Here is a 24928-nt window from a genome sequence, read left to right on the forward strand (position 1 = left end):
GGCTACTTATGCTGGCCGGGAAAGCCCGCCCGCCCGCCCCCTCTGCTGAAGGACCGGGACAATGCAGTGCGCGGACCGCGCTCAACCAACCCCTCCCTCCCCACCCCTCCCTGGACCTTGGAGGCGAGTCCACCTGGCGATCTGGGTACACACTTCGTGGGACCAGGACCCGAATGAGCATCAAGCGCGGTCGCGAGGCACGGATTACCCGCTCAGCCAATGAAGGCTGTCGCATTACTGAAGCTGTTTGCGCAGTAGTGCCACTGTGACACCAAGGCCCTTTAAGTCAATTAGATGAATTTGTGTCTTGTTAATAGAACTGTCTTAGGCTCCCTCCCACTGTGTGCCAGGCGCTCGGCATTGCACACCAATCATTGCAGCACTCTCAAAGTTCTGTGAAATAGGACCTGGCATGCCCATTTTACGGAAGAGTAGGGAAGCCCAAGCCTGGGATGGCACCCATAAAGTAGCCAAAAAATCCAGAGAGGAGGACTCAGGATGCAAGACCTGGGGACTGGGGCTGGGGTGGTGGCTCAGTGGTAGAGCCCTGGGTCTAATCCTTAGCACCACATACATGTAAAATAAAGATCTTGTTTCCACCTAAAACTTAAAAGAACTGGGGACTTTGTAACTAGAGTGGCCATGAAGTCTAGTGTCCAAACCAGAACAGTTTGAGAGTGGAAGGGCCAGTCCTAATCATTATGCTGGGGACACTGGCATGGACAGGCACTACCTACCTGGTCCAAGGAAGACTCCATCAGCACATGATTGGATCAGGGAATCTCCTTCCCCACAGACTTTGTCTCCACCAGAACACTTAGAATGGGGATCCTGGGGGCTGGGGTTGTGGCTCAGTAGTGGAGTCCCGCCTCACATATGTGAAGCCCTGGTTCGATCCTCAGCACCACATAAAAAAAAGAAAGAAAGAAAGGTGTCGTGTCTATCTACAATTTAAAAAATAAGTAGACAAAAAGAATTGGGATCCTGGGACCAGCTGATCATCTTTTTTTTTTTTTTTTTTTCTGACTGCCAGTGGAGAGAGTAATGGCCAGGCTGTCCCCAGAGTGGGGCTAGGCAGAATGGCATGTGGCCAAAGTCAGCTCAGTCATTCGAGGACCAGTCCCCAGCTCCCCAGCACGGCCAGCTCCAGTTTCTCCTGGTTACTCTCTGTCCATTCACTCCTAGATTTTGGATTTGGACCACCTGTATGGCCATGGTCAAGGGACTTGATCTGCCTGAGCCTCAATCCTCTCTTCAGAGTGGAGAAAACAAGAGCATGTCACTAGGTGGGGGCTGTTAAAACTTTTTCTCGATGGTTCGAGCAGAGCATAAAAGCCTGGAGAGAAGCAGGACTTGGGAGTTATACCCTGGCAGATGGGAGAATGTCTACCCGGAGGCCAAGGAAGGGAGTGGACTTTGAACAGGGTCTTCATAAATGCAGCTCCTGATCCAGGCTCACAAAGCCTGGCACCCTGGCTAGTTGGGCTGGTTGACCTGGCTCAGCCATCCGGTGGGACAGAAGCCACCCCACTGCTCAGCTGCATTGCTAGCCAGATGTTCAGCAGCTGCCACATTCCACCCAGCAGTGAGCAGCCCCACCTCTGAGGCCAGAGAGTGGCTCTGCATACATCAAGCATGATCAGTCACGCGAGTCATAAGCTGTCAGGCCCGCAGTTCATCACCTTGGATGGAGAGGAAGCCTGTTCTCCACCCACCAGGATGCTGGGACTGGATTTTGTTGAGCCCATGCCTTGTCAAGAGAGGCATCAGAAGGTCTGTCAACAGGGAAGCTGTGGGTGTGGACCGGAGGGACTTCAGACCCTGTCCCAGAGGTCTTTGAAGAACCCCTATCTCCTCAGCCTTGCTCACATCAGACCCCTATTACCAAATTCCCAGTGGAGCAACCGCCTCCCTCCCAGCCTGGAAATGTACACTCCCAAGCTCAGCTTAGTAGTGCTGACCACATTAACCTTGCCTTGATTTTAAGGATCTCTGTGGAGGAGTGCACCCTCCTCTACATGCCATCCCTGACCAGTTGTTGGGCCATCTCTCATTGTGTGGATTTGAACCGAGTTAGGATCCTCATTATCCTGAATGGGGAGGAGGGTTCTGAATCCAGCTGGGTGGATCCCTCCCGGGAAGCTGGAGCCAGGACAGGTGTCCACCTCAGTATCTTTTGCAAGGATTTGACCTGATGTCATGCAAACCCAGAGCCCTGGGGTGGGGTTGTCCTCTGCCATCAAGTACAAGAAGAGCTAAGAAAGTTGATCTGCAAAAGGGAAAGACCTGAGCTAATGAGAGAGAGAGAGAGAGAGAGAGAGAGAGAAGCAGAGGCCGAGACCAAGAGAGGAGGTGGGGAGAGTAGGAGCAAGACCTCCCAACCACGCAGGCTCATTCAGGCTGCCCCCAAGGCAGGGCAGCCTTTCCCACCCCAGGGTTCCAAGAGGTCCTTCCAACAGACTCTCCTTTTCTGCCTAAACCAATTCAGGAAGCGCTGTGGGCTTGTGGCGGGGAACCCTGATGGAGTGTGCTCTACCACCCCATCCTCCACCGGGGTTTCCAGAGGGACCCATGCTGGCCAGGCCCACTCCAACCCCAGACTGCTGCCTGGTCCAGAATGCCCCTCCCTGCCCCCGTGTCCTCACTAGCCTCCCTCCCTACTCCTTGCTGTGGGACTCAGTTGTTGTCGTTTACAGTACTGGGGATGGAACTCGAGGTGCTCTACCACTGAGCTGCACCCCCAGCCCTTTTTAGTTTTCTTTTTGGGGACAGGATCTCCCTAATTGCCCAGGTCAGCCACAAACTTATTTTATTTTAATTTTTTTTCATACTGGGGATTGAACCCAGGAATGCTTTACCACCGAGTGAAGTCCCTAGCCCTTTTTCATTTTGAGATAGGGTCTAAGTGGCTGAGACTGGCCTTGAGCTGTGATCCGCCTGTGTCAGCCTCTGAGTGGCTGAGATCACAGGTGTGTGCCTCTACACCCAGCAGGACACTATTTTGAGATCACTATTTCCTGCCTCAGTGTCTCCACCTAAACCAAAGGTCCACTGAGGGCCTCTCTATCCATCTCTCAAGCTCCCCTAGCCCCTGGACTTTGCCTGACAAGTCCCCCCGCCCCCGAGCCAAGAGGAAAGTGGTGCCGTGGTGCCGGGACCTCAGCAAGGCTCCCTGTGGGAAGAGCTCCACTGTGTGTGGACAGGAGGGGTCGGCACACGTCCATTCCACCTGCTCGCTGGGCATCTACAGAGGCACTGCCACACGTGTACCCACAGCTCGGCCTGGCTACCCACCAGCAGTAAAGGATCAAAACACATGTCACCAGCTGGGGAAAGGGTCCTTTATTTCCTCATAAATAGGTCCACGTTGCCACACGTTTCCCTTGACAGGGTGAGGGGCACGGGAAGCAGAGGGAGGAGGGCACAAGTCACCACTGTGCAAGGCCCTGCTGACTTCCGGAAGAGGGCCCAGGAGAGGGCAGAGGAATGCCAGGAGGAAGTGCCGGGAGGCCAGAGGCCCCAGGGCCTGGCCACAGGAGGACTCCCAGGCAGGACAGACTGGAATGGCGGCCAGGGTTCCACACCCGCAGGTGGTAGACAGAGCTGCAGGGCCAGTTTAGGAAGTGTCAATCAAAGTTAACCCAGTCAGCAGGGACACAAAGGGGTGTTCCCAGTGGCCTAAGGCCCCATGATCCAGGTCCCATTGGACCCTTGAGGGCCTGGCTTTCTGGACAGATCACAGGCTGAAAGGGGACCAGGGCCCAGGATACCTGCAGCTGAGTCTGGGGCAGACCCAGACCCTGGAAGGGAAGTGTCCAGAAAGACAAGGATGTCCCTGTCAGCAGTGGGACTTGTCCCGCTGGATTAGCAGACCGTGCTGTGGCCTCAGGGGACCCTGGGCCTTGGGTCTAGCTCGTTGCAGTCCCTCTCATCTTCCCAGGTGCCAGTACTACTTGGGCCCCTGCTGTCTGGAGCTTGGAAGCCTTAGCACTGCAGGAAACTTGCACAAGCTGCCCCGACCTGCAGAGGGCGCCCACACAAGGCGGCTCTCACCGCAACAGAGGACTGACTGTCCTGTGTGCACGCAGCGTGATCGGGCACCAGGAGACTAAATGCGTGTGTGTGTCTTACACAAATGTGCAGGGAAGATGTCCCAGCAGGGCCTTACACACAGGGCCACTTGTGAATGGGTCCTCACTACTTCCAGGAAGAGGAAGACCCAAACACACCAGGGAGGGAGGATGGTATTCACATGGGGCACACGGCCCCCTGTTTTGGTGGTACGCCTGTGTGGGCACACCTGTGGAGGGGTGTGTGTGCCCAAGCCAGCAAACAGGAGGTGGGGAGTGTGTGCTGGGACCTAAGGGCCTCACTGCCAACTGGCACAGTGTTCGGGCAGGCTGTGCAGAATGGCCTCCAAGTTCTGCTTGTCTGCGCGGATCTCAGCGAGGTCGTTCTCGAAGCCCTGAATCTGCAGCTCCTGCTGCTCCGACTCCCGCTCCAGCAGCCTCAGTTTCCGCTGCAGGGCTCCCCGTGAGCCTAGCTGTCGTCTCAGACCTTCCAGTGCCCACTGGGTCTCATTCAGGGCCTGGGATGGGGCCTGATGGGCATCCAGTGACCCTGCAGAGAGGCACAGACACCCTCAGCAGGAGCCAGCACCCTGGTGGCCCCAGGAACCTGTTCAGCCCCCATCCCAGGACTCTTCCCAGCTCAAACCTCCCGGAGTCTGACCACTCACCACCTACCAGGGAAACACAGGACTGGGAGGGCTGTGGGGGCCATGAGGACCTGTGGATCCCAGCAGGCTCATGGGCACACTTGGGAACTGCCCGCCTGGTGGCCCTGGATAGTGTTCACTTCTGTGCATGTACTACTACCATTGTCCAAAGAACCAAAGGCCGTGCTGAGTCCTCTCTGAGCCCCAGTTTCCTCTTCTGCAACAGTGCGAGAGAGGCCCTATGATCCCACGAGTGGAACGTGCTGCATCTGTTCTCCAAGGGTGCATCTGTGGGCACCACCTGTGTGCGGGGCGTGGGGTTTGGGGGTGCTCTGGTTGGATCTGGAATGTCCCCAAAAGTTCATGTGAAGGTCTGGTCCTCAAAGCAGTCACGTTCAGAGGTGGGGCTTTGGGAAAACACTTGGCTCATGAGTGGACCTCATCCATGGATCAGTCCATGAGGGATTCCTAATCTGATGGCTTGATTGGGAAGAGGCAGAAAGTGCGGGAGGTGGGGGCTGGCTGAAGGAACTGGTTCCTTGGGAACTACATCTTTTTTGGGGGGTGGGGGGCTACCAGGGATTGAACCCAGGGGCTCTTAATCACTGAGCAATATTCCCAGCCCTTTTATATTTTTTAAGACAGGGTCTCACTGGGTTGCTCAGGGCCCTCACTAAATTGCTGAAGCTGGCCTCGAATTGGGGATCCTCCTGCCTCAGCCTCTCAAGTTGCTGGGATTGCAGGTGTGCGCCACTGCACCTGGCTGGGAACTACATCTTGTCCTTCCCCTTCCTTGCCTTCTCCTCTGCTTCCTAGCCGCCATGCCATTTCACCTTGGTGTTCTCCTCTACCAAAGGCCAAGAGTAATGAAGCTGTGAGCCAAAATAAAACTTTCCTCCTCTAAGTTGATTCTCTCAGGTATTTTGTCACAGTGACAAAAACTAACAGGGTAAGAGGCAGGGTTTCTGGCTTCACAGGGGCAGGATGGGCTGCAGGTGTGGAAGGCAGGGAAGACCCTGAGTGGTCAGCTGTACTTCCAGGAGTTAAGGACTCCCTGAGCCTCCCCAAGCCTCGGATGAGCGGGTGGGGAAGATGCTCCCACTGGAAACTGGCAGTAGTGATGCTGGCAGGGACTCCACAAGGCCTCCCCCACCTTGTCACTAAGTGTGACATGCAAGAGAAAGACAGAGCTCAGCCAGTTTGGGAGAGCGATGGAGACGGCGCAGTGGGTCCAGAGTGGCCTTGGATCCCACTGGGCCCTGAGGCTCCTCAAGGCCCTGAATGTCCCAGGCAAGAGAGGCTGGGTCCGAGGGCAAGAAGAGGAAGAGTGGGGCTGAGACCCGCTGGCCTGGGCAAGTTCTGCCTCCAGCAAAGACCTCGACAGGCCCCACTGTCCACAGGAAAATCCAAACAGCTGGCCTTCGAGATTCAGAATCAAGTCACAGCCACCGCTCCACCTGCCTGGGCTGCCCAGGGCAACAGGGGCTCCGTCCAGGTCTATATGGTCAACCCCACAGCCCGGCGTCAAGCGCGGAGTTGGACGGACGGATGTGTGACGGCGACAGCAGCCGGTGTGGTCTGCCCTTGTAGAGCATTCGTCCCATGCTGCTGTGGGGTGTAGACTGACGGCCACAGGTACACACAGCGGCAGTCAGAGCCACATGTACGCTGCTCTTCCCCACCGACTGGCTGTGGGAACCTGGGCACGGTAGCTAAGATCTCTGTGCCTCAGTTTCCCCTGCAACATGGTAAGAGAGTAACTGTCCCCGCAGCAGGAGTAGGAGAGTCCTGTAAGTCCTGTGTGGGACCCACTGAGCGTGGGCCTGGTACAGACAAACCCGGGAACACGGTCATCCAGAGAGACCCGTGCAATGGGGTAACCTTGAAGTCACGCTAAGTGAAACAAGCCAGTCAATAAGGGACAAATTCCACGTGACTCCACTATGCCAGGTACCTGGAGAAGTCAAGGTCAGAAAGAGGAGAAGGGTAGGTGCTCGGAGCTGGAGGGCGATGGGGAGTTAGCGTTTCGTGGGGGCAGTGCTTCTATTTGAGAGGCTGAGAAAGTTCTGGAGACAGGTGGGGGGGATGGCTTGTGTGAATGTCCCTAATGTTTCAGAATAGTTTGGATCTTAGATGACCCCCAGAGGCTCATGTACTGAGGGCTTGGTCCCCAGCCCAGGGACACGATTGGGAGGTGGTAGCACCTATAGCAGGTGGGGCCTAGTGGAAGGAAGTTAGGTCCCTGGGGACGTCCCATGAAGGGGATCTCAGGATCCTGGCCCCTTCCTGTGTCTCTTTGGTTCCCAAGGGGAACAGGCCCCTCTGCCATGTGCTCCCGCCATGATGTTCTGGGCCACCAGAGGCCCAAAGCACAGAGGGCAGAAACCTCTGAAACATGGAGCTGAAATAAACTCTTCCTCTCCCCCATCTCCCTCCAGTGCTGGGGACTAAATCCAGGGCCTCATTCATGATAGACAAGCCCTCTATCCCTGAGCTACACCCCCAGCCCTTTGACCTTCTGAGAGAGGGTCTCGCTAAGTTGCTCAGGCTGGCCTCAAACTTGTAATCCTCCTGCTTCAGTCTCCAGAGTTGCTGGGAGGACAGATGTGCACCCCCCTCACCCAGCACCATTCCTCCTTTTAAGTTGATTATCTCAGGTATTTTGTCACAGTAGCAGAGAGCTAACACTCACTGAATGGCACACTTAAATATGTTATAATGGTAAATACCGTTACGTGCATTTTTCCACAATTTTTTTTAAAAAAAATGTGTGATGTTCTCTTCAATGTAACTGCTCTGACTCTTGTCCTCCCATGAGGGGCCTCTGGGACCTCCATGCCTTGGTGGGGGCTGTCCCCTTCATCTATAAGCCTCTTCCTGGCCCATCTGGAGTTTGACCTCCTTCCTAAGAGCTGCTGTCTTCTGGTTCTCTCCGCACCCAGTGCTGTGGAAAGCGCTTTCTAAGTGACTCCGCTGTTACTCCCATCTTATGGGTGGGGGACTCGGTGGAGTGCCATGCCCAAGGTCTCACAACCAAGCAGGGACAGAGCCAGACTTGAACCCTGGTCTTTCTGATTCTAAATCAGCTTCTAATCCTCAATGCCGCCCACCCTTGTCTCTGAGATGTCCTTTTTCCCTTGGGCCCTGTGCACTGACCTGCTTCTCTGGCACTCAGAGGTGTGAGTACCTGAGTTTTCTGCCTCCCCTCCTGGGCCAGGCTGGAGCCTGGGGCACAGAGAAGCATGGCAAGTGAAGGGCTTCTAGACACCCGCCCTGCTCCTCACGGGGCTTGGGTGGTTGCAACAGTGCGTGAGGGTCACGGGGTGGGGATGGAGATGTGGCAAGTTTCCTGGGGCTAGGCCTCATAGGAAGATGTCCCCAGGGACTCGGAGTTCAGGGCCAGCCTCGGGGTCTCCTTACCCAGCCTGGCGAGTAGCTCCGACAAGGCCTTGATGTCCTTCTCCAGGGAGATGCGAGATTCCCGGATGTGCCGCTCCACTGTGCTCAGCCCGGCACCCACCTTTGGGGAGGGGTGAGAGCTGCAGCAGGTCCCTCCTGGCCGCCAGGGGCAGGGGCAGTGGGGCAGGGCCCAGGCACACCTACCAGCTCAGCTCCCCTCAGCTCCCGACTGCGTGCTCCAGAGGTCAGCGCCAGCTGGGAGGCCTGACGGAGGGTGGCCTGTGTCTGGCTGGCGAGCCGGCTGGCACGGCGGTGGCCCTGCTTCCCCTCCCTCAGCAAGGTCCTGGCGAGCTGCAGGTGGGCATCAGGGCAGGGAGAAGAGGGAGACTGGAATAAGGCCTTCTGGATGAAGAGCTCTTACGGCCAAGATGGGGAGCGGTGGTCAGCTTCCTGCCCAGAGCATGCGCTCGTTCACCCAGCCATGCTTTGTGTTTTTGTTTTCCTGGTACTTAGGGATTGAACTCGGGGCGCTTTACCACTGAGCCACATCCTCGGTCCATTTTACTTTTTATTTTGAGACAGTCTCACTAAGGTGCCGAATCTGGCCTTGAACTTGCAGACCTCCTGCCTCAGCCTCTGCAGGTGCTGGGATTCGAGGGGGGGTCACTCACTCTCACATTCAACAAATACGCACTGGATGTGGGCTTGGTGCTGGGCACCAGCAAAACTGCAAGAAGCCACTCATTTCTCCCTGGAGGAGAGCCGTTCCAACTCTATTACAGACAGACAAACGGAGGCACAGAGAGGAGGCGGAGGCCGGCCAAAGTCCAGTGGCAGGACAAGAAACCGATCGTGGGGATGCCTACTTCAAGTCCAGCCCCTCTGAAGCCTGGGCGACCATGACGATCTTCACTTGTGGTGTGAGCCTGAAGGTGAAGCAGAGCTGGGGACAGCCACTAGAATAGGGCCCCAGTGACAGAAAAGCCAGCCATTTAGGTAAGGAAGGCAGGCAGGCCCAGGTGTGAGTCCTGGTTATGTAACTTAAGTCCTAAACCCTGGCTGAGCCTCAGGGTCCTCACCAGACACCCTGGGGGACATCAACGACACCTATTTCATGAAGAATCAACGAGGTCACCTGTGTGAGGCTCCGAGCTAAGAGCCGGGGCCCCGGCAGCAGTTAGTAACAGTCAGCACGAGACCGGGAAGAGGGCAGCTGTGTGCCCACGTCCCTGCCACAGGCCCAGAGGGTAGGAAAGCCACTGTCTCCGTAGCCCTGGCCTGACCTGGGCATTGTCCTTGGCTGACAGCTCTGCTTCTCTGCTCTTCTTCCTGGCGCTGGAGGAGAGAGAAGCGGCATTTCCCAGCATCCTCTCTGCTTGCTTGGTCTTCTTCTCCGCATCTGCAAGGAGCCTGTCCCGGGTGACACCCGCCTTCCTCTGCAGGGCGGCCTGGTCCTTGGGCCGAGGAAACTGCGCCTTCATCCCTGCAAACCCGGTGGAGCCTGCGTCAGGGCCAGGCTCACCCCTGGAACTCCTGCCCAGTGGCCTCACTGCTCAACCACCCCTGATCCTGGCTTGATGGGAGTGGAGGTTTGAGACCCGTGACATCAGCCCGTGACCTTCTCAGGCTCACCCAGGAGAAACCACAAAGGAGCAAGAGGGGCAGAGAACTTAAAGATGCACGTCACGTTATATTACGATGTCTGTTAAAGTCATCAAATGACACGGTGGTCAGCGGTGGGGGTGGGGACCCACAGCACCATTCATGGTACCACCCATTCCTAACAGTGCTGTGCGGTAACAGATGCACCAACAGACTACCCTAGTGGAGACCAAGAGCCATATGTAACTAGGAGGAGGATGAGGAAGGAAAGATGAGGGAGAAGTACCAGAAATTTACGATAATGATATTGCAGGCACCAAATGCTCTATTTACCACCGAGCTCCCAGGCAGGCAAGACAAAAAAGGGAAAGGTTACAATTCTCATAGACTTTATCTAGTAAGAAGCTGTTTTCCTCTGGATAATGAAAGGGACTTTTCCATTCTTTTCCTTTCCTTTCCAATAGAATTTTGAGAGAAATTTATTAGAAGGAGTACAGGTGACAGTAGACCAGAGTCAATTTTTAAAAAGAATCAAGTCTTCCAATTTTGGTGGGCATAATATTATATAATTGTTGTATCCAAAAATTAGATCCACTTTTTGTTTCTTGCATAATTAAGCCTAATTCTTCAGGCTGTTCATACATGTTACAGGAAACACCGAGTAAGTTAGTAAAGTGAACTGGTCTCCTCCTCACAGGACTTCTCGGGCCTTGATATTCTGAAGTGGGCGGGGTGAGCCTCGAGAGAGCACTGGAGACATTTCCTGAACTCATCTGACCACACGCCTGCCTTGGCAGAACACGTCACAGGGTATGAGACCCCAGGCCCAGCCCCAGGGAAGGCAGCACCTTGGCCCCTTGTGCAAAGTTTCCTCCCATTTCCTGCATCAACTGAGCCTAGGCCCTGGCGCAGGGGGAGTGTGCACGGTGGGATGGAGAGGGGAAGAGCCGGGGAGGAGGGTGGAGGTCAGTCTGTGTGTGAACATGGAGCAGGGCCGGGGAGGCCAACTGCCACCCAGCACGTGCAGGAACTGCAGGAACATATTCTGGAACCACCCAGCAGTGGGATGGCCTGCTGGGAACAGCTCACTGCTGGGGACAGCAGCAAACCGCAGGTGAGCGAGCCCTGCAGGGCAGATTCCCAGCAGGTGACGTTGACACCCTTTCACAATCCTGATGTCTAAAATTCCCTTATTAGGAGTCGCTGAATGAACTTGTTCCTAAATGTGACTCTGGTTCACAAGCACACAGCCAGGACTTTCCGCAGGAGGCCCCCAGCCAGCAGGTGACCAGGACTTCAGGCCACTGGGGAATGTGGAGGTGGGAGGCCTGGAGGGTCAGGCCCAGGGCTGGAGGGACTGACAGATGGCCAGCACAAGCCTGGCTCCTGGTCCCAGGCCCTAAGAGACTCCTGGGCTGGGGATCGTCCCTGCCTGTCTTGACTGTTGGATAAGGAACCACCCGGCTTCTCTGTGGAGCAGAGAGGACACGCAGACGCCCACTACCCTGGGCACCCGGAGCTGGGGCCTGCTGACGCTGGCCGTTTCCACTCGGCTAAGCTCTGACCTGGGGGTGGATGAGCAGCCTGTACTTCGCCTGCCCGTCTCGGCCTCATTTCTCTAAAGCTCCAACGAGGCCTGGCCCCACAGGGACCCCGCTGCCTTCTGCAGAGCAGCCCCCCTGCTCCCGGGAGCTCCAGCTCAGACTCTCTCCCCATGGGGTCCCCAGGGGTCTGTGCAAAGTCTGATGGTCCTGGGTGGGTGGGATGGCAGGTGGGCTGGTACCCAGGGAGCCATGTGCGAGACGGGGAGAGATGTGCAGCCTGGGGAGGGGTCCTGAGATGGGGCTGGGGTGGCCACATGGCTTAGGCCCACACCACTGGACTTCTGACCCCCACCCCAGGCCTGCACTTGCTGAGGTGAGTCTGGTGGCTGTCACGGTACTTGTGTCACAGAGCCCAGGGCTCAGCTGGGCACACGTACCTTCCAGGTCAGCCAGCAGGGTCTTGGCTCCTGTGACGGTCACTGTGGCAGCCTGGACAGACGAGGAAGCTCGGGCCAGAGCAGCTGTGGCCTCCTGGCGCAGCTGGAGGGAGAAGAGAGTCTGAAGGCAGAGTCCACACAGACCGGGTCCCCAAGCATCACTCAGCGCACCTCTGACATGGAGTTACCCAACCCCCTCAATACTGCCACACCTGACCCTGGCCCCTGAAGACACCTGAGGCACCTGTGGAGGGAAACCCAGCACAAGAACCGAAGGACAGAGGACAAGGGACACTCCTTTCCAGGAGCGTTTTTTGCTTTTGCTTCGGCCAGCTGGCCAGCCGACCATCATCAGCTCCTCCTCGCAGGAGGGCAGCTTCTTCCACCACCACGAAACGAAACTGGGCGCTTCAAGATCTGGGGTTTGATGGAGGCGTGGGCAAAGACAGCATGTCCAGCCATAGAGGGACCCAAGTCTTGGTCCAGGGCAAGAGGAGAGGGAGGAGGGGAGGGAAGGGGAAGTGCTGGGATTTGAGACAATTATATCCATGCTTTTAAACTTATGTCAGAGTGGACCCTAACGTTTATGTGACTAAAGAGAAATGAAGTTCTGGAAGGAGGAAGGGGGGCGCTGTGGGGGGGCTGTCTCTTATNAGGACAAGAAACCACGGACTTCAGGCTACAGTCCCTGTAGCCACTGCGCAGCCCAGGGGTCACTGTCTGTGGACAATGACAGGCTCAGGGTCACCAGCAAGGGCAGGGCCTCGGTGCATGGGGGTCCGGCCTTGATGGACGACAGCTCTCAGAGGGGGTTGGGGAGGTCACCCTCTTCCTGGCCCCTCTCTAGACAGTGGACCAGTGGACCCCAGGGGCAGGCACTATCCTGGGGACCCCCACAGCAAAGCTCTCCAGGTGTGGGGCAGGCCGGGCCCTGTTCCTCAGTTCCTCACAAAGAAACCCTTTTCCTGTCTTTAAAGGGAAGATGAGCCGGGTGCGGTGGACACGCCTATGATCCCAGCAACTCGGGAGGCTGAGGCAGGAGGATCGCAAGTTCAAAGCCAGCCTCAGCAACTTAGCAGGGCCCTAAGCCACTCAGTGAGGCCCTGTCTCTAATAAAATACAAAACAGGGCAGGGGTGTGGCTCAGTGGTCCAGTGCCCTGAGTTCAATCCTCAGTACAAAAAAAAACGGGGAAGATGAAGGTGGTCCAGCTAGGCCGCCTTGGCACCGTGGGTGGGACCTGGCCGAGGTCTGAGAATCAGGCCCTGGAAGGCACCACATGGCTTTCCTGATCTGATGCTCACACTGAGTTGGATAAAATGCCCAACCCCGTGGGAGCCCATGTAAAGGGGCAGGGGGATCCTTTGTACTTTCTTTTTTAAATATTTTTAGTTGTAGCTGGACATAATACCTTTTTTTCATTTTTACGTGGTTGCCGGGGATTGAACCCAGTGCCTCACACATGCTAAGCAAGCGCTCTACCACTGAGCCCCAGCCCTAGCCCCAGTCCCTCTGGTAATTTCTTCATAACATTTTTGTAAGCCTAAAACCATTTCCAAATAGAAAACTTTTTCAAAGTTTTCTGGTACTGGGGATGAAACCCATGGGTGTTTAACAACTTAGTCACATCCCAGCCCTTTTAATTTTTCATTTTGAGGCAGGGTCTTGCTAAGCTGCTTAGGGTCTCACTCAGTTGCTGAGGCTGGCTTTGAACTCGTGATCCTCATGCCTCAGCTTCCCAAGGAACTGGGATCATAGACGTGTGCCACTGTGCATCAAATGAAAAGTTTTTTAAAAAGTTATCTTGAGCCAGGTGCAGTGGCACACACCTGTAATCCCAGCGGCTCAGGAGGCTGGGACAGGAGGATTGTGAGTTCAAAGCCAGCCTCAGCAATAGTGAGGTGTTAAGCAACTCAGTGAGACCCTGTCTCTAAATAAAATACAAAATAGGGCTGGGGGTGGGCTCAGAGGTCCAGTGCACCTGGGTTCAATCCTGGTTATCTTGAAGGGGTCTTTGACACTCTCAAAGGTCCAGAACAACTGGCATAAGTCAGATCCAGCCCTCATTCTCCTTGCGTTCCCCAATCATCCGGTGCCTTCTCTCCTAGACTGCGAACACCAGGCTGTGTGGTTGAGCACTGAGTCCAGGGTCAGCTCAAAGTAGGTGCTCACTCAGTATCTGGCCCTCTGATAACTGAAGGAGGGAATGAACAAGAACCACCAGCTGTAACTGATACTGAGAAGGGTGGGCGTCGCCTGCGTCTGCCTGTCCATGTGTCTGTCCTTCCTGCCTCTTCGTGAACCCTTGCTCAGGCTGCCTGAGGGTCTCTGGAGCCTGGGGGAAGGCACCAGAGAAATGGAAAGAGCTCCTTCCTGTCCTTCTCCTTCCCTAGACCCCAGATCTCCGTCAGGGCAGCCCCTGCCTCCTGCAGCTGCCCTGCTCCAAAGAAGCACAGGGGCTCACCTGCGTGAGGGGCTCTGTCTTCTGCAGCGCTGCCTGGGCAGTGGCCCGGAGGGTGCCGGCAGCCTCAGTGGCCACACGTCCTCTTGATGCAACTGTCTTCTTCAGGACTTGCGCTTTGGAGTCCAGGTCCCCAGCTTGGGACTTCAGAGGCTGTGGGGAGATGGTGGCTCAGGTGGGGGCTAGGGACCAGATCCTTTACTCAGAGAAAGAGGCCCCGCTGGGCTGAGGGTCAGCCTGGGGCTGCCAGCCCTGCACCAAGTCTCATGCCTCTGAAGAGTCAGTGCCTCCACTGCACCGGAAGCCCAGGGACAGGGACAAGGACAAGGACAGTGTGGATGGAGCTAGTGTGGACCCTGGGAAGCTGAGGGGCCACAGCAGAGAAGTGAGGCCAGGGAGGCTCAGAGCCTAGCCGCACTACCCTCTAGCTATGCATCTCCTAACGGCGAAGTGAGAATCTCTCCCTGGCCCCCACTCCCTTACCCAAAACCTCCAGCAGATAGGCTTCAGAATGCAGAATTCAGGAGCTGCATGTGAGCCAGGCCCTTCATGGTATTTGGGACAGCAGCCCACCACACATACTAATACCCCCGTGTCACACCTCACAGGCAGCAGAGGGGCAAAGCAGCCATGGGCAGGCGGTCTGGGTCAGGTTCTGTCCCAAACGCACTTAATTTGTATAAGTTTACTGCCTGGGGACGGAACCCAGGGCCTGACGCATGCTAGACACGTGCTCTGCTACCAGGCTGCACCCCCAGCCAGCCAGCTACTTTATTAAAGCTGGGTTTCTGAGTTGGGGGATTTCAGGATTACTATACAGACAGGCTGGGCCTGATGCATTCAGAGTTCGCGAGCACAGCATGGTGGGCTCGCGGGAGCTGCCCAGATGCCCTCCCCGCCCCTGTGGAATCAGCACTGAAATAGCCTAACAGACCAGGTCCCCGTGACAGATGAAGTCACTGAGGCTCAGGGAGGGAAAGTCCTTGGCCAAGGTCACAAAGCTGGAGTAGCAGAGCTGAGGTTTCCTCCCATGTCTGGCTGGCATCCTTACCACCGTCATTAGCATGGAGAAGAGGCTGCAGCCTTGATATTGTTCTAATCACCACAAAGGGCGGCCGAGCTCTAACCCCGCCAAGCCCTGGGGTGGATTATCTCCTTTTATTTCACTTTTTAAGTTTTATCTTTGGCGGTGCTGGGCCTTGTGCATGCTAGGCAAGTGCTCTAGCACTGAGCCACCTCCAACTCTTCAGCCATTTTTTAAGTCTTGAGACAGGGTCTCAGGAAATTGCCTAGATTGGACTCAAACTTGGGGTTCTCTTGCCTCAGCCTCCCAAGTAGCTGGGATTAAGGTGTGGGGTCCAACTACGATTATCTCGTTTTAATCGACCACATAGAGTTAAATATAAGCCACATCCTCTGTCTCTGCCCACTGGATTTCTCCAGCCTCTAGAGTGTCCACCCCTACCCCATGCAGAGCTTCGACGATGACTGAGCTGACCGGTGCTGCAGGGATGGCCAGCAAGGCCCCGTGCGGGGCTGCATCATTAACGACGTGCTGCATGGCGGCCAGCGCCTTCTCAGCTTTGGGCAGTGCCTCTGCCACAGCCGTGCCCAGCGCCTTCTGGGCTTCCTGGACCTCCTGGTACCTGGAAGGAGACAGAGGCCAGGCTGGTTCTCCAACCAGGGCACAGGGCTGTCCCTCCCCATTGCTGTCTGGGTCCCTGGCTGGAGCCCGGGCTTTGCAAAGTCCTCTCCAACATCCTGGGCCGCTTGGCACCCAGCAGCTGGCCTTGGAAAGTGGCTGCTTCTCTGCAGCCTTGCAGTGCACCAGGAAGGCAATGAACGAGCACATTCTTCTTTCTTCATTCATTCAGTTCACCCACTCTTTTCTGGAAGGGCTCCCGCCTGCTCTCCACCCGACAAGCACATGGTTTGCAGATGTTCAGCTGGTCTGGGTGAAGTGTGAGGAGGAAGATGCCTGGCGTGGGAAGCCTGTGGCCAGGGCCCTGCCCTTGCTGGTGACCCTGAGCCTGTCATTGTCCACAGACAGTGACCCCTGGGCTGCGCAGTGGCTACAGGGACTGTAGCCTGAAGTCCGTGGTTTCTTGTCCTGGCCAGCTGCTCACAGCCCACCCCACATGGTCCTGCCCCACCATGGCCACCACTGGGGCGGAGCCTTCCTCCTCCACCCTCAGCTTCCTTTGCACCCCTTATCAGTCCCAGAAGGACAGTGCTTCCCACCAGGGGTGGGTCATGTGACCTCACCCCAGCCCAGCCAACTGGCGGGACACCCAATCCCAGCTGAGCCAAGCAGATTGTCTCATCTAGAAATGAAAATGTGAAGCTCAGGCAAAACGCTGCAGATCACCTTGACCCTTGAACTGAGCTGGTGCCAAAGAGGAGCTATCTGGACTTGGTGGGAGGACTTGGGGCTTGCTGCTGGGAGGGAGGGAGAGAGGGAGATTGATTCACTGTTCGGGGTTCCAGTTCAGCCTTGGAAAGTGGCTGCTACCTCGCAGCTTTCAAATGAGCTGGAAAGGCAGTGGGCAGACCACACTCTTCCTTCCTCATTAATTCAGTCCACCAACGGGTCTCACAGGCCCATAGGTCCAAGTGGGACGCAGACCTCAGACTCCCCAACCAACCACCAAGCACCTTGGGACCCAGGGGAAGCTGGTTCTGGAGCCAGCAGCCTCTGCGTAGGCCCCGTGGGCTCCCGGAGGCTAAGCCCAAGCTCTAATGCACCTGGGGAGGTCTCACCTGTCCTCCAGTTCCCGCTGGGTCTCCAGGGCCACTCTACTATCCACCAGACTCTGGAGCAGCACGTAGCTTGTGTTGGAGGCGAGCAGGGCACGCCGTGCAGCAGCTTCGATCTTGGCAGCAGTGTCCCTGTGGCTGTGCAAGTCACCCCGGCCATCAGCAAGAGTCCATGCAGGGGTCTGGCCCAAACCCACGCCCCTAGCACACGGGCCCCTTGCAGGACAGACTGTTTTGCTACCTGCCTGGCAGTCACACGCAGGACCACGGAAAGGGTGCACACATCCCATTCCTGTTCCATACCAGGGAGGACCTTGGCCTGGCACAAGGACCAGCACGGGCCTTTCACACACATGAAACCCTCCCAGCTTGGGCAGTGACTGTGCAGTCACCCTAACAGACACAGCTCAGAGGAGACGGCCCAGGCAGCCTGGGGTCAAATCCTGGCATCATCACTTCCAAGCTGTGAGTCCTTAAGTAGGTCACCTGACTTCTCTGAATGTATTTCCTCATCTGTAAAATAAGTCTAAGGTTCTTGGAGATAAAGAGGAAAATTGCTACAGAGTCTATGTTTTTAGGATCATAAGCGATTTCATAAAGGCAGCTGAGAGAAGAATCCAAATAAAGGGGTGATCGGGTAAGCAAAATGTGGTGTGTCTGTTCCCTGGGATAGCACAGAGCCATAAAAGGAACAAGGACCGCTCCATGCTCCTCTGCAGATGAACCTTTAAGACACTATGTGAAAGCCAAATGGGGCAGATAAGAAAGACCGCGTTAGAGGCCGTTGATGGGAAATGCCCAGAACAGGCAAGTCCATCGAGACAGAGGGCAGGTGAAGGGCTGCGGGGAGCTGGGGAGGTTGAAGAGAGGCAAAGGGGGATGAGAATGTTCTGAAAGGGGCTGTGGGGGTGGACGGCTCTGGGGTCAGACCACTGGGCTGTGCCGGGTGAAATATTCCTCAACCGAGCAGCCACCAGGGAGCCGCCAGGTGCTCTGTGCCCAAGGCAAGCGAGCTTTGCCCAGGCACCTCTGGCCCACGGCTTCTCACACATCTCTCCTTCCAATGTGGTGACAGCTGCTTGGGGGCAGCCTGGATCCATGGGATCCCACCTCCTGGGGAAGGGACACCTGTGGGGCTGACCCTGGCCCTAGAGTCCCCCAGACAAGGGCTGGGGGATGGTGTGGACAGGACCTCAGCTCTCCCTGGGGCATGGGCTCACCTCCTGGAGAGGGCGCGGGCCTCTGTGGCCAGATGAGTCCAGTTGGTGGGCTGGCCGGGCCCCTCCTGCACAATCACCTTTAGAGACAAGAGGCGAAACTGAGGCCCGTCCTTTCTTAGGGCCACATCCGGCTAAATTACTGTGAAGAATCAGACCGTGCCAGTAATTTATGACCATGCAAAGCTGGCCACTGAGTCGGCAGGCCGTGCGCGAATCCTCCAACACAGAAGGACCAGTCCCACCCGCCGCGTGCCACCCAGGCAGCTCCACTGGGACATCTTGGCTCTGCACACCCTAGCTCACCCAGCCGGTGGGGGAGGCTCAGTCTGACCTCCAGTTTTCAGATGACCGGAGCCTCCTAGAGGCAGAGGGAGGCCCAGGGTCACCAGGTCCATGGCAGGGACCCATGCCCAGGCTCAGTGAGGGAGGGCCCCGGGTACCAGAGAGGTAAGAACAGAGGCTGTGTGCAGAATCTCCTCTTCTGAGGACTCTAGGGCTGCCCCCAGGTCGGCCAGCTGGATGCAGGTCTTCTGGGTCCTGGCCTGGCTGCAGCGCGCGCTCCTGCTTAGCACCCGTAGCTGCTCCCGCGCGGCCTTCACAGCACCTTCGAGGCCTGTCATCTGCTCCAGGAAGGCTTCCCGGGCCCCTGCAGGAAGCCCACAGTCCAGGGGTCACAGAGAAGTTGAGATTCCATACTAAAGCCCCCACCCCCAGGCTCCTGTCTGTGGCCTCCACTCTCCCTGGGCACAGGCGAATGCCATCACCAGCCTGGGGTCCCCATGCTGAGTCCAAAAGACTCTGCCCATTTTACAGATGCAAAGGCTAAAGCCTGGAGAAGGCGAATCGCCACCCCAGTCCCACACGCTGCGTCAGCCACACTCAGGGGCCTGGAAGGGACCCAGGCCTTCTAAGCCACTACAAGCAATTCCAGAATCTGGGACGTCAGTGACCCTCTGCCCAAGTCAGCTCGGCAATTCCCAAGGACGCCCAGGTGTGGACACTTTAAGACTTGCCACCTGCTCGCTCCCTCTTTTGCTAGCCTTGGACCAGGTGCCCAGCTCACCTGTGGGTGGCCCCAACGGTCACCTAGCACCGTGCTAGGAAACGAACTCTCACAGAACACCAGTCCTCTCAGTGCCCTCTAAATGTCCCCTCCCAGGCCACATTCTGCCTGGTTTTAGCCGCAGGTCTTCTTTTTTGCTAACTGCTCACTTATCTCCCACGTGTTCCGCACTGTGTGTGCAGGGGATGGGTGAGCACGACAGTGAGCCCAGGGCCAAGAATCTGCCCACCTGCCCAGACTCCACCTGCCCAGCCTCTGGAACAGCACTGAGCCTTCACCTGCCATGCGATTGGGTCATGACTGCCCCATCTGCACCACGCTTACAAGGGGGGTATGGAGACTGATGTCAACACAGGGACGGGCAGGCTGGGGACACTGAAGGATAGGCTCCCAGCATGACAGGACTGAGAGCCCTCAAAGCATCCGACAGGCCCAGGCTGAAGGCTGTGCACTGGGTTCTGACCAGCCAGCCCCTGGACTCCTGCTCCGTACCGTGCAGAAGGTGGTGGCCCTGGTAGATGTCTCCACGTGGGGCTTCTCCCTGCAGAATATCTAGTGGCCCCCAGGGGCCACAGTTGGAGCCCTGCAGCCATCCATCCATTAAGGTCAGCCTGGCCTTCAGTTTGGCCACCTTCAGGGGACAGGGAAGAAAAGGTGTGAGGCTGGTGACCTGCAGTCCTCCCTGGATACCTACCCCTGGCTTCTGCCTGACCTGTCCCCCTCCTGGGTTCCCTTCCCCAGCTTCAAAGCTAAGGCCCAGCAGCCCTGAGAACCAGCCCTGCCCACTCCACGGCAGCTGTCCCTCCCTTCCCTGCTCAGACACCTGCTCATACCGAGCCAGCACACGCCTGGCCTATGGAAGAGGGCCCGTGCCCATCTGTCCTGGGCACTGAACTCCTAGGACTTGTCACCCTGTGGGTGTGCCGTGGGCACCTGTGCCTGCATGTGCTGTGGGATGCCCCGAGTCAGTTCTTTTTTTTTTTTTTTTGGTACTGGGTATTGAACTCAGGGGCACTTAACCATGGAGCCACATCCCCAGCCCTATTTTTTATTTTATTTAGAGACAGGGTCTTGCTGAATTGCTTAGGGCCCTGCTAAGTTGGTAAGACTGGCTTTGAACTTGTGATCCTCCTGCCTCAGCCTCCCAAGCCGCTGGGATTATAGGCATGCGCCACTGCACCCAGCCAACGCCTGTTCTTTTAATCAGACACAATAACTGCCCAGACAGAAGGCAGCCTTGGCATGAACACCTGCCAACCACCCTAAGCCGAGGGCCATGAGGGCCGAGCCCTGACCTTAGTCCCCAAATCCAAAATGCTGTGACGAACTACAAAGCTTTCCTTTCCTTCCTTGATAGCAAAATCTGCCTTGAACTCATTTGGAAACAAAATGGTTCTGGAAAAGGCTGCTTGGGGTGTTTATTCAGCCACGTGGCATAAATACGCCTGCAGAACCCCGGTGGGCTGGCTCAGGACTGCCGCGCCCCGGCGGTGCCTGGGCCTGCTGCACACCGTCTGGCCTCTGCAACTCCACATGCTGTGGACAGCCCACTGGAGTCCAGGGAGCGGGTGCAGGCCTGAACCCTCTCTGTTTTGCAGTAGGAGAGAGACACTGAGGTTTACCAAGACTGCCATCTGCCTGGGCACGTGACAACTAACAGGGCTGAGAAGGGGACCCCAATGGATTACCCCAGAGCTTAGCCTCCTACCTCCTGCACCACCCACCTCCCTGCCCAAAATTCTCCCTGTGCCTGGGGACCTGCGTCACCTCCCCACGGGAGGATCGTTATCGTCTCATCCCCACCAAACCAGAGGAAGCGTGGGACCTTGGCCCAGGGCAGTCAGGAAGGTCATGTGACAAGAGCCACTCTTTCCTGTTCACCCAGAAAATAGGAAGGGCCAGGAGCTGTGGGCACAGGGAGAAGGCTGCTGGGGACCGAGGGCCCAGGAGCTGTGGGCGAGCAGGCAGACCCCACGCCCCGCACAGAGCGCGCAGCGCCGAGTGTGGAATGGATGGGAACACGAGGTGGCCTGGCCCGGCCGGGGTGGGCGCGCTCACCTCCCCCTTGACCAGGGCATAGCAGGTGGGGCACTCCTCGCAGCGTGTGCCATCCGCCGCGAGGAAGAAGTTTTCTTGGCAGCGGTCGCACTTGTAGCCCACGAAGCCGGGTCTGCACACACAGGTGCTGTTCTCGTGGCACTGGGCTGAGCTGGAGCCCACCGGGGAGCACCTGCAGGCTGGGGGGCCGGGGCTGTGGGCGCTGGGGGGCCCTGTCCCTGCACACCAGCCCCCCTGAGCCTTCCCTGGAGGCTCAGATCAGAAGGTCGGAGGAGATGACAGTCCTGTCTATTTCAGTGTCCCCAGATGCCTGAGGACCAGCCAGGTTTGGGAACTGCCCAACTGTCCAAGTGAGGAAACTGAGGCTCACAAAGGGGACAGGGGGCCCAGGCACATAGGAATTCAGTGGTGGCATTTGGGATGAGGTTCTCAGCTGCTACCAAGGCACTGCTATTCCTCCACACCCACTGGCTCCCCGTCCCCAGGCTGTGCTGAGGAGACCCGCCCTGCCCCTGACCATTGTCTCTCCTGCCGGCATCTCTGGCAAAAGGCCTCCCCTGTCCCAGCAGCCCAGGGAGGACCGGCTTCCTTACCCCGGCAGCCCTTGACAGAGAAGCCAAAGAAACCCTGCTGGCATCTGTCGCAGGCCTGCCCTGTGACACCGGGGCGGCAGGGGCACTGCCCAGTCTTGGGATGGCACTGGTCCTCCCGGGACCCCAGTGGGTGACACTTGCAGCTGCAATAGGGGAAGGAACCAGGTCTTAGGCCACTCCTGGCCCAGCTTCTAGTGGCAGCAGCTATGCCCAAGGGAGCACAAATCTCACAGGATGCCCACCAGAAGGGGGAAATAAAGGCCTTGGGGACAAATGCCCCGTCCTGGAGAGACTGTAGCCTTCTGTTGGCAAGTCACAGGGCACTTGCTCACCAAAGGCTCTGAGAAGTACTGCAAGAAGAAACCCGTGTGGCTCCCTCACATTTTCCTGCAGGACCCCACTGTTCCTTAGAGATGTCTGTCTTAGGTGCTGCTGTAGCCAAAATAGCCACCCCACCCCCGGCAAGACACCCAGAGTGCCACAGCCTCACCCCACCTACCTCTGGCAGCCCCTCCCTGGCTGGAGGTGGTAGAAGCCAGGGCTGCAATGGCTGCAGTCCCTCCCAGTCACATGAGGCAGGCAGGAGCACTGGCCAGTCACTGGGTCGCAGGGCGTCTGCCCACTGTCCACGCCCCCAGGGTTGCAGTTGCAGGCTGTGGGGAAGCAAGGCAGGGTGTTGGGGATGGGCACACCTGTCCACTCAACCGCAGGTGGGCCTGCAGAAGCCCTGAGAGGACCTGGGTACAGCCCAGACTGCTGAGCCCCTGCTGAGGTACAGCTGGAGGGCCGAGCTCGGGTCTCGGCCCCTTTGCTACGCCCCTGGAGACAACCGGGGCAGAGATAGCGGCAGGCAGCCCCAGCATAGCCTGCCCCGAGCCCTGAGCCCAGACTCCATCAAAGTGTCACAGGCAGAGCCCTGCACCCCGTCCTGGGCCATGAGGTGTCCTGGCCCCCCCGGCTACCGCAGGACAGCATCTCATTCTAGAACACAGCGGGTTCCCCAAGGGGCTCCACAGAGCCAGGGGCAGCAAGATGGTGGCAGGGTGTGGGAAAGGGTGCAGGAGCAGATCGGTCTGGGGCAGACGCCCAGCTCCTCCCTGCAGGACCACAGGCTGTGGTCTCCCAGAGCTTAGGCTCTTCTGAGGGTTACCCGGGTGTGGGGGCTGGAGGAGGAAGGGGAGCCCCGGCCTGGTGACCCCGGGTCAGCCTCCTGGGCTAACTGAGCTGAGAGCACAGCACTGAGTTATCCAAGAGGGGGAAATCGCTGGTCCCAGTTTATAAGGCGCCAAGGCTGAAAGGGACCTTACAGAAGAGCCAGTCCCTCCCTCTCCAAGGAGATGGGGACCTGTCTGAGGCGGCAGAGCTGGCGAAGGGGCCAGCTGGCTCTGGGGACTCTCAGCCACCCCACCTGGGTTGAGCGGGTGGAGGACGAGGCCCCGTGCCCCCGCGGGCCCGGGTGGTGGGTACTCACGCGTGCACCTGGCGGCAGGCCGAGGGGCCAGGGCGCTCCCGTAGAAGCCCCCCTGACAGCGCTCACAGTGGTCCCCCGTCGTGTTGTGCAGGCAGCGCAGGCAGTGGCCGGACAGCGGGTCGCAGTTGCCCACCGCGTTGGGGTCCACGTTCCCACTGCACTGGCACGGGCGGCAGGGCTGGGGGGCCCCAGAGAGCCCCAGTGGGTCCCCAAAAAAGCCGTCATCACAGCTCCCACAGAGCCGCCCTGTGTGAGAGGGAGCAGGGGTGAGGAGCTCGGGCCACCTGTGCCCGGCACAGAGCCAGGCCTCCGGTGAGTGGAGCACAGCCCCCCCGCAAGCTAAGCTGGGCCAGGCCCCCGTGGGCTGTGCCCTGGCTGTGTGGTCTCAGGGAAGCCACTGTGCCCTCTGAACGCAGGCTCCTCATCTCTAAAGGGGACACGTATGGCGGCTACTTCACAGGCCTGTGGAGGCTCGGTGAGATTATTTCCTGACATGTGGTAAGGGCCAGCATGCCACTGTCACCACTATCTTCATCAGCACCTCCGTTGTCATCTTCGCCGTCACCAATGTGTCACTGTCTCCTCCCTCCCCTCCCCCTCTTCTGCTCCCTGTGGCCTCTGAACTTCCTCAGGAATGTGCATTTCCACTCCCGCCCTGCCTCCCGGGTGGACCTGGGGCTGCTTTCACCTCGTCCCACCCACAGGGCCACCATGAGCCTCACAGGAGATGGGGTGGGAGGACTTCGGGAGGGTGGTGGCTGGGAGACCCTCTCTGGACACAGCTCGTGCTTTGGGTGGTGGGGCCATTCTTTGTAACACACCAGTCTCTGCCCAGATCTCCGTGCAGCCATGTCTGGGGGATCCACAGACCCCGACTGGCCATGGTCCCCGGGGTGGTGAGAGGAGGGGCCCGTGAGGTGCGTGTCACCCGCTCTTTACACCTCTACCCTGTGTCAACGGACATGGGCAGTCCCACTGAGTGGACACATCTAAGAACAGCTGTGTCCCTGTGAAAAACAGGTGTGGGCTCCGTGTGCCCTCAGACTTCATGGTCCTCTTGAAATCAAGCCACTGTTACTCAGAGCATCCTCAGAGAGGGGCAGAGGGGCACAAAGGACCAAGAGACCAGGAAGGAAAGACCTGAACAGGATTCAAGGTGGAGGCGAGCGTGGCCTTGGGGACTCTGAAACAGAACCCATGTTGGGAGAGGGGAGCTTGCAGCCCTCTGACGAACGCAGTCCCCAGCCGTGCCCTAGGGACCAGGTGAGGGCAGCTCTGCAGGCCCCCTGGGAACTGCAAGGGGACAGGGTGGTGGGTGGTGTGGTCCTGAGGCAGGCGGAGACCAGGACTTGACCGCAGCCAATCCCAACCCAGGTGCCCAGGGGAGCTGTCTGTGTGCTGGCCTCTCACAAGGCCCAAGGAAGCCCTGCAGGCACAGGACGGCAGCAGAGCCCTCTTGGTTGTCCCCGCCCCCGGCTGCGACCTGTCTGAGCTTCTGTGCCCACTCACACTGTGAGAGCCAGTCAGGGGGCTGGGTGCTGGCTAGTGAGGTGCAGGCCCCTTAGCTCCTGGCTTCCCCGCTCTGGGCCTGTCCACTCAGCCCTGCC

The 24928-nt window shown here is 57.8% G+C and overlaps 1 protein-coding gene across 1 annotated transcript in view; it reads right to left on the reverse strand.

The window, feature by feature from the left end:
- Window positions 1-3327: 3327 nt before the first annotated feature.
- Lamc3 (laminin subunit gamma 3) overlaps window positions 3328-24928 on the reverse strand; it is a 52173-nt gene continuing 30572 nt past the window's right edge. The window contains 15 exon segments of the mRNA XM_048812882.1: window positions 3328-4620; window positions 8138-8237; window positions 8321-8467; window positions 9400-9599; window positions 11700-11802; window positions 14163-14312; window positions 15625-15805; window positions 16920-17054; window positions 18137-18213; window positions 18577-18782; window positions 19692-19830; window positions 21258-21436; window positions 21851-21993; window positions 22350-22503; window positions 23322-23567. Coding sequence (XP_048668839.1) covers window positions 4370-4620; window positions 8138-8237; window positions 8321-8467; window positions 9400-9599; window positions 11700-11802; window positions 14163-14312; window positions 15625-15805; window positions 16920-17054; window positions 18137-18213; window positions 18577-18782; window positions 19692-19830; window positions 21258-21436; window positions 21851-21993; window positions 22350-22503; window positions 23322-23567 — 2411 coding nt within the window. The 3' untranslated portion in view covers window positions 3328-4369.

Source organism: Marmota marmota, unplaced genomic scaffold (genome assembly GCF_001458135.2).
Source record: "Marmota marmota marmota unplaced genomic scaffold, marMar, whole genome shotgun sequence".
Taxonomy (NCBI): domain Eukaryota; kingdom Metazoa; phylum Chordata; class Mammalia; order Rodentia; family Sciuridae; genus Marmota; species Marmota marmota.